This window comes from Macaca nemestrina, chromosome 12, assembly GCF_043159975.1.
Source record: "Macaca nemestrina isolate mMacNem1 chromosome 12, mMacNem.hap1, whole genome shotgun sequence".
Classification (NCBI taxonomy): Eukaryota; Metazoa; Chordata; class Mammalia; order Primates; family Cercopithecidae; genus Macaca; species Macaca nemestrina.
The window spans coordinates 89,656,791-89,665,323 of record NC_092136.1 but is presented as its reverse complement, the minus strand read 5'-3'; the positions used below and the strand labels follow the sequence as shown (position 1 = coordinate 89,665,323).

Sequence of the window (8,533 nt, the reverse complement as noted above, 5' to 3'; positions counted from 1 at the left end):
TCTTGAAGGAGATGGACCACTCCTTCCACCCCTCTACTCCAGTATCGTGTGCATCTACCTCAGTGATTTTGCTGTGTTGTGTTCATAATGATTGTCCAGTTGATACCAAATCTTGAAGAAAATTTCCAAAAGAATATTAACGTGGTTAATTGTTGATTGCCCCTTTACAGGAATATGGAACTTGAATGGTGTTTCTGTAAGGGGCTCGTTGGATCTCATGTTTTACAGGACCCTGAGTCTCTGGATATAGATCCTCAAGGTCCACTTCTTAGGAAGAGTAGGTGTAGTAGGTTATATTCCTCCCCCATTCTCTCTAAAATGTGCTAAAATATATATTCAGTCCCCCATTGTCTTTCTGTGATGTAACTTCAAGACGGCTACTGCTGTGTGTGTTCTAGTTCCTTTACTCTGTGTAGGGTTGTAACTGCAGCTGATGTTTTACTCTGTAGCATAATGGTAGTATAGACTTCTCCTGACTCTATGGGAATCTTCACTGTGGAAAATTATCTACCATGCTGTGAGCAAGGCCAAGCGACAACCTGGAGAGGCCGTTTGAATATATTCTAGGTAACAGCCCCAACCAAGAAACCCCAGACATCAGCCAGGATCATCTGCTGGACTGGAAGTAGAATGTTTGTTTCCATTATTTAATCAGTGATCATGAAAATGACCATTTGGTGGGCAGACAGACTCAATGGACTCACTATAAACTGGGTTTTCATCAGATCTGGGTTATGTTTGTTTTGTTTTTTGATTTGGTTTAATTTAGTTAGTTGTTTTTTTTTCCCCCTGATACTAATATGTTTCCACTGTAACATGAGGTGATGGTTATGTCTCAGGTCTCTAGAGTATCAATGAGAATTCAGTCTGTGTGAATTGGAAGTATTAACACATTTAATACAGACAGTCTGCTCATCTGTCTATTTTTCCCTGGGTGATGCTGTTTGATTTAATAAATAGCAGAATTCCATGTGGGTGAAACTCTTTTGGTTCTTGCTCAGACATTGCTAGCAACTTCTCAGAGAAGCAATAGACTGTACCAGTAGCCTATGTCTGTAGGTGGATATTCTACGTAGGTTTTTGTAGTGTGTTCTGATGTTTACACAATGATAAAATCGCCTAATAATGCATTTCTCAGAATGTATTTTGTCTCCATAGGATGTATAACTGTTAAGTTCCTATTCTAGCCCAAAGATTCAGTGAAAACTTCTGTGTAAAGTACATCTTTCCCCCTAAAGTGATGAGGTGTAGAATTTACTGTATTAATAGGAGGGAACGTTCACACTTACAAGTGCATTGTACAAAATCCTGTCAGTCTGTGATGTGCAAATTTTGTTCCTGCATGAGATCATTAAGTTGGAAACATACACCTACATATTTCCAGAATTCCATCCAATAAATTCACAAACACTTGAAAATCACAATACATATTTTAGGAAATTGGCCATAGGAGATTATTTTACTTGTAAGAAAATGTACAAAAAGGTTTTGCATTTTACATATTTTCTATTTAATAGCAACAAAATGAAGTGACACTAACATAGATAAAAGCCTGAACAGTATGATTTCTTTGTATCAACAGTGAAGGGATCCCTTGTATATGGAGTTACCAAACAGTCAGGGTTCTTAATCCTGATCATCTGTGGCCAGTGGAAAAGAAAGGCCTGACAGGAAAATTTAAGGAGCCAGCCGGGTAACTCCATATGAGGGAACTCTTGGTGACATTCAAAAAACTCACACTTCCACCTTCAAAATCAAGAAACACACCAACCCGGCCCAGAGGTTTCTCTACATGGTGAAGAAACAATGGGGAGGTGGTCAAGAGACTGAAACGATTATCCACCTTCACGCACAAAAGAAGAAATATGTCCTTAGATGTAACCATTGTGCTATTCTTCCTTATCCAGGAGTCCTTACAGACTCCCAGAGCCCAGTCCCAAGAGCTGTCCACATCCAGCTCCCAGTAGTGTTTCCCAGAGGAGAAGACCCAGGTTCCCCATGCAGCAAAATAGTCAGATCTGTCAGAATTCAAAGATCCACGTCTAAACATCAATCTTCTCACATCCCCAAACAGCCTGATATTGTGATTGGTTACTTCCCAAGTGAAGGCAATTTCCACTGTAGAAAAAAGAGAATGTTCAAGTGAAAAGTAGTTTATAAATTCTCATGTTCAGATAAGAAAGAGACTCTCACTAGAAAACACAGGTCAAGATTAGAAAGAAACTTCTGTCTGGAAAAATGTTGGAATCAAAGGGTGTTAGTGTATCTGTACAAGTAATTGGCTAAACTACAAGGATCACAATTTCTATAAACTCAAAAAGTATAAAGGGGAGGAAGGTCATGTCTATGTCTAGTTGAGCGACCTTTCGTAACAACTGAAAAACTGGAAGCTCTTGCCCTGCAGCCAAGTCCATAGCAATAAAATTAACCTCCATTGCCTCTTCTCTGTCAGGGCAGAGCAGGAGGCTGGGGACGGGAGATGAGGTGGGGAGCATTCCTAGACCCAAATAAAAAGTTACCATTTTGCCAGAAATATTATAATCTGTCACTGAAGCTAGCAAATTCATACTTAAAGAGAAAATCTGAATCTGCCTTCTGAAAAGTGCAGATTCCTTGCAAGAATTATCTGACTTTCATGTCAGATTCAGACACAGGTTTCTTTCGTCTGCTAGATTTATCATGATCTATCCTGGAGTTCTATCTAAGGCCTCATCAACCACTAAATCACGTTTCTATGCTTCACAGATTCTCAGTTTTTGCGCTGTTATATAAGTTACTCATGTATGCTTTTGTTGATTAAAAACGTGACTAAAATTATAAATGCTGTGAATCTTCACCTGAAATGTATTTTAAAAAACACTGTCACTCAAATCAGTTGTTAACTGCACTAAATTTGAAATTGAAATGTCCTCAATTAATTTAGTTCTGCATATTTCATGTAATAATTGTATACATGAAATTGTATCAGGGAATGCTTCCTAAAGTCCTAAAGGGCCCTTCTGCATGTTTTATTTTTCTAAGAAATTTGTTATGTGGCTGATTCCTATTACATTTCACCACATTTTATTTATTCTGGTCAGTTTGATGATAGTGAAACTATAAATAGAAATACCTATTCACAGACTATTCTCTTCTTCTAGATGAAAGATGATTACACTGGTAAAGCTGCCCATAGAAAACCATAAATGAAGGCATTGCATGTTGATCCCACCAAGAGGGCGACACTCACCTCGGAAGCGGTTGAGCCTGTCCACCAGTCCAGTGATGGGCCCTAGAGTGAGCTCTGGATTGACAGGCTGCGGCATGTGCATCAGCACAGACTCACTCCTGCAAGGAAGTTGGTTGAGTTGGTTAAGTTTCCCATGTCTGTGTTTAATAGATTCCAACAGAAAATGCTTCATTCAAATCCACTTCTGATATGGTAATGTACCTTCACAATCCTAGGATGGGTTTGTGGCTCTTAGGGAATCTTTCTAACTATTCACTCCATTTCTAACCTACTGCCACTGAAAGATAAATGCCTCTCTCCCTATCTGCCACCAAATAGTTTATCTCTAATTAGGATTCTGAATCCTAAAAACAGGCAGTTGTATTCTAGCAACTTCTGCATTGAACTATTCAAAACATAACCCCCTGAGTCACTTGGGAAACTAAGAAATGGTTAATGTCTGATAAAAGGCATAGGTAACATTCAACACACCACACAAACACATGAGTACACGCGCATTCACACACCATCACACTGGCACATTATAGTGTTAGTAAATTATGTTTTCATTTTGTTGGAAACAGCTTGATGTTTTTATAGCATGCCTGGTGCTCCAGCTTGCACTGATGACCAAAGACATACCTTGCCACGATGTCTCCCAAATCCTGTAGAGAGGGAGAGAGAAAGAAAAAATGACTTCTTTAGAAAGTTGTTATTCTTGTTGGGTGAGGTGGCTCACACCTGTAATCCCAGCACTTTGGGAGGCCAAGGTGGGTGGATCACCTGAGGTCAGGATTTCCAGACTAGCCTGGAAAAGATAGCAAAAACCCATCTCTACTAAAAATACAAACAAATTAGCTGGATGTGGTGGTGCATGCCTGTAGTTCCAGCTACTCGGGAGGCTGAAGCAGGAGAATTACTTGAACCAAGGAGGCAGAAGTTGCAGTGAACTGAGATTGGGCCACTGACTTCAGTCTGGGTGACAGAAGAAGACTCTTTCTCCAAACAAACAAACAAAAAAGGTGTTATTCTGCCTATCTGGTCTTTAGCTTTGAAAACTTTAGAATTGCCATATACTATCACTGCAACTCTTTTAAAATGTGTTCTCATCTCTAGCAATTATACCAGTAAGACCTATTGACAGAATCAATTTCTGATAAATTCAGGACCCTAAATTTGCATGAGAGAGAAAGGTGTGAGTAGTGACTGCGCATTGCTGCAGCTGTCTACAATGTAGTCTTTTTCAGGGCTAGCCCCCAAAGGTTAATATGGCTGAAATTAAGAGCATTTCAAACCTAGGACTTCCCAAAAGGAGGAAGAAGGAAGCCTTAGTTTTTCCATAATTTCTATGGATTATCCACTGGAGACAAAAGTAGAATTTTCACATGAAATTTTTTCTTCCACAGTTTTAATGAAATGTGCTGGAGGAGGAAGCTTGTGGTAGAAAATGATCTATGGAAATCTAGTTGCACAATTCCATAAAGGTTTACTTCCATGATTAGGTTAGCAGTTATCGTTTATCTCTATATGGCTCTCACCATCAATGTGGGAGAAGAAGAAATAATGTCTTGGGTACCCAATGGAAGGCAAAGATGTAAAGGGCAGCTAATACAAAGTATCTCAAGGGGCATCCTCCATTCTTACCTGGAGCAGCTCCACATCTGGTTTATGACACATTTTCATTAGTTCCTGATACATTTCTTTCAAGTGTTTACTCTTTTGATCCATGTTGACCCAACTTCTCTGGAGTTGCTGAAAAATCTCTTGGTACTCCTTGTTCAGTCTCTCTAGATGTTGTTTTTCTTCCCTATGGAGAACTGGATGCAGCTTCCTATACTCATTCCTGATCATCTGTGCCCGTAAAACCACATCGCCCTGTAGGGACATGGATTTTGTAGGTTACATACCCAGGCCTACTTCCACCTCACAGAACCCACAAATTCATCCTCCTCGTTCCTTCTTTTATTTTCCATCATTTACAAACAGTCTGATGAGTTAAACAAGAACTTCCTTCAAAATTTAAGTAATTCATCAATTCCCAAACACCTGCAAATTAGCCCTTCAGATTTAAATGTTTAAATATATGTCCTCTTAAATCTGAAATACCATTAGAAAACAAGTAAAATTTATGATTGATTGTCAAATTGTCATGGATAATATATATAATCTTTGTTACTCAATTAGTTTGTTGTTTCAAATCTCTGTACTTCACAGACTAAAGAATCACTGTCAGTAGAAATGATTTTAGTATATTATAATCAGAATCAGAAGCCATCACACAAAAAGGATCTTAGTAAAAAATTTAACCCCCATCTCTCAAACCGACTACCTCTTTTCTGTCTCCTATCTTTCTTCTGTCAAAAGCCATAGGCTCTGTATTGCCCTGCCATTCTAAGAACATGAATCTCCATTCCATTGTGTTTCTCCTCTCAATATTGACATAGTTATTCTCTCACTCCCCCAGTCATTTTTTACCCCTTCTCCTCAGCTTTTCATCATGTTACATTTTCTCCTACATGAACTGGCATCATCTGGGTCCTTTGCTATCAGACTTCACCAGCACAGGCACATTTCTTAAATGACTGTTCCTACCTGATTTCTTCCCCCTGGCCAACATCATATTCAACATTAAATAACTTTATTTCTCAATTATGTACTATGTAATTAATATTATATAACTCATCTTATTCAGAAAACTCTGCCTGAAACATTTATTAATTTTAAGCACATACTTGCCCTTCAGAATTTATATTTATTTTTTACTTATCTGAAGAACATTTCCAAAAAACCTGAACAAGCATTATATTGAAGAGTCTGGTTGTTTTCCAGCCTATGAATAAACACAGGACAAAATCTGGCATATGAGAATTTCAACTCAAGTTGCTAATATAAATGTTGTCAGCACGCTTATCTCAAGCTGGTTGTGAGGACTCACGGTCTCATACTTACCCTCCAGAGGAGGGCTGTTCTTCTCTCCTCATTTAGATTTCTCTGATTTTCTTGAATCTTTTTCCATAAAATCCCCATTTGCTCTAAGAGCTTCTCCTGCAAAAGAATTATGAGGTTAAAAAACAGAAAGTCAAATACCATAGATTCCACACTCTGAATGATATACGCAGGCAAGGGATGTAATCTATAAATACATTAGAGAGAAGGGAAAAAAACAATTTTTTCACTGCTCATCCTCAATTGATATTTTCAGTTCTGAGGTTTCAGAATATAGAACAGTTTAGAAAACTGAAGAGTCAAGATTTCCTGTAACCTGGCTAATGTTCAGTGAAACATCCTGCTTCAGAACCCACTATGCTAGCCCCCTGATTTTGTAGTGTGCTATCCCCATACTCGTTTGTCCAGTAATATAAATATATTTCAAAAATACGTTTCTTTGCACTTGTAGTTTTGGTTGCTTTTCAATGCCTTTAGCATTGAACTGTAGAGTCAATAATAAGAACATTTACTTAATCAGTCTCTTTTTGGGTGCAAGCTCCATGAAGGAACGTAGAGTTGCACATTTTACCCAAATGTCATAATTGATACCAAGAACAGCACCTGGCACTCAGTAAAGAAGAGAGTAATCACCATGATGATTCTCATCGTCCTTCTAATCTCTTTAACTCTGCCACCCTCCAGCTTTCAGGTGATTGCAGAGCTATCTCTTACCCGGTGTTCCTCAGCGGCCCCTTCAATGGGATAGTGTTTGTGAGAGCCGTGCTCCTGAGAGTTGGAGCACAGCAAACAGAGCAGACTCTTTTCCACGTCACAGAACATCTTCTTTGTTTCCCTATGGGTCCCACATATTTGTTTCTCAGAGCTCAGGAATTGCCAGAGACTGGCTTTTCTCGCGATGGTCACTAAATTCTTCAGAAGAATATTGGTTTTGAAGTCCTGTTTCCGTGATGGTTCGCGGCATGCAGGGCAGTTGGCAGGACTTTGGGCTTCTTCCCAGGAAATGCAGAGACAGGGCCTACAGAAGCTGTGCCCACAGCAGATGGTGACAGGGTCTACCAGGTAGTTCGAACAGATGACACAGATGAGTTCCTTCTGAAAGGCATGTGAGAAGTCTGAGTCCATTTTCCTAAGGAAAGAAAACCACAAGAATTTATTCTCCTACCCTGAAGAGACAAAGATCCAAGCAAAGTTTGAATCAGGTCGTGATTGAATAATATCCTTTTTTTCTAGAGAAGTATAGGATTTAATTTGCAATGACAGAAATAGGAAAAATGGAAAACTAAGGCACAAAGAGACATCAACCTCTAGAAAAAACAACCGTTCTCCAATCGACACATGTCCGGCTTTCCAAACTCTACTTTCTTGCATAGAAGAATGTCAGATTTTCTGAGGTGTTAGTGTCCACCAAATTGCTTAGGGTTCAAGGGTTTCATCAACCTATACTCTCAAGAGGTGAGTCTGAATGATCTGAAAATCAGTAACACTCTTATTGCCAGTGATTGGTTTAGAGAAGGAAAGCTCACTAAGCTCTTCTACTCTCATTATTTTCTTTAACTACAACAACCATCTATAATGACTTTTCCAGAAGGACCCTGCTTGAAAACGTTAGAGCAGAACTCACACCTCTCTCCAAATCAGAAAAAGCTAGCCTTTACTCTCCAAGGTAAAACAGTCAAATCAAGGTAAGGTACCTCTCCAAGGCAAAGCTAAGAATCATTGTTTTTCTAGGCTGCTATGTTAATTCAATCAACAAAAACTTTCTGGCATGTTTACTGTTCCTGCACTGTCTGTTAATTTGGGGATATACTGGTTAATATTACCACATCCTTAAAAGACAGATAATTAAATTTACAGAAAGATAATGATAATTGAAGCATTATCATTACTCTTTCACACAGTCAGAAAAATAGTAAGTATTATGCAATAATAATAGGCGCTAGAGGCCGGGCACGGTGGCTCACGCCTGTATTCCGAGCACTTTGGGAGGCCGAGGCGGCCGAGGCGGGTGGATCACGAGATCAGGAGATGGAGACCATCCAGGCTCACATGGTGAAATCCTGTCTCTTCTAAAAAATACAAAAAATTAGCCAGGAGTGGTAGCGGGCACCAGTAGCTGTAGTCCCAGCTACTCAGGAGGCTGAGGCGGGAGAATGGCGTGAACCCGGGAGGCGGAGCTTGCAGTGAGCCAAGGTGGCGCCACGGCACTCCAGCCTGGGCGACAGAGCAAGACTCCGTCTCCAAAAAGAAAATAATACAAATAAAACATTGGCACTAGACATTAACTCAGCGTTTTAAATGAATGTATGTTTTGCTAAAATAAAAATAAAAACCTAGGCCAGGCAAAGTGACTCCAGCCTGTAATCCCAGAATTTTGGG

General features: G+C 39.4%; 2 protein-coding genes across 2 annotated transcripts in view; one reads left to right on the top strand and one right to left on the bottom strand.

Moving 5' to 3' along the window:
* Window positions 1-1,498: 1,498 nt before the first annotated feature.
* Window positions 1,499-7,279, bottom strand: LOC139357566 (tripartite motif-containing protein 43-like). Its single transcript, XM_071075435.1, has 6 exons — window positions 6,869-7,279; window positions 6,158-6,253; window positions 4,853-5,083; window positions 3,851-3,873; window positions 3,230-3,327; window positions 1,499-2,118 (listed from the first exon to the last, which is right to left on the bottom strand). The coding sequence occupies exons 1-6, from the start codon at window positions 7,277-7,279 to the stop codon at window positions 1,637-1,639; spliced, it is 1,341 nt and encodes a 446-aa protein (XP_070931536.1). The 3' UTR covers window positions 1,499-1,636.
* The window catches only part of LOC139357565 (tripartite motif-containing protein 64C-like), a 30,410-nt gene continuing 25,235 nt past the window's right edge, over window positions 3,359-8,533 (top strand). The window contains exon 1 of the mRNA XM_071075434.1: window positions 3,359-3,421. The gene's annotated coding sequence lies outside the window, so the exon portion shown is untranslated. The remainder of the gene's footprint in view (window positions 3,422-8,533) is intronic.

Excerpts from the sequence above, each read along its gene's own strand:
- LOC139357566 (XM_071075435.1), bottom strand. The coding sequence starts at position 7,279 with ATGGACTCAGACTTCTCACATGCCTTTCAGAAGGAACTCATCTGTGTC. Across the intron at positions 3,328-3,850 it reads TTGGGAGACATCGTGGCAAG|GAGTGAGTCTGTGCTGATGC; the intron begins GTATGTCTTTGG and ends ACTTCCTTGCAG. Across the intron at positions 2,119-3,229 it reads CAGGCTCAACCGCTTCCGAG|TGGAAATTGCCTTCACTTGG; the intron begins GTGAGTGTCGCC and ends TTTTTTCTACAG.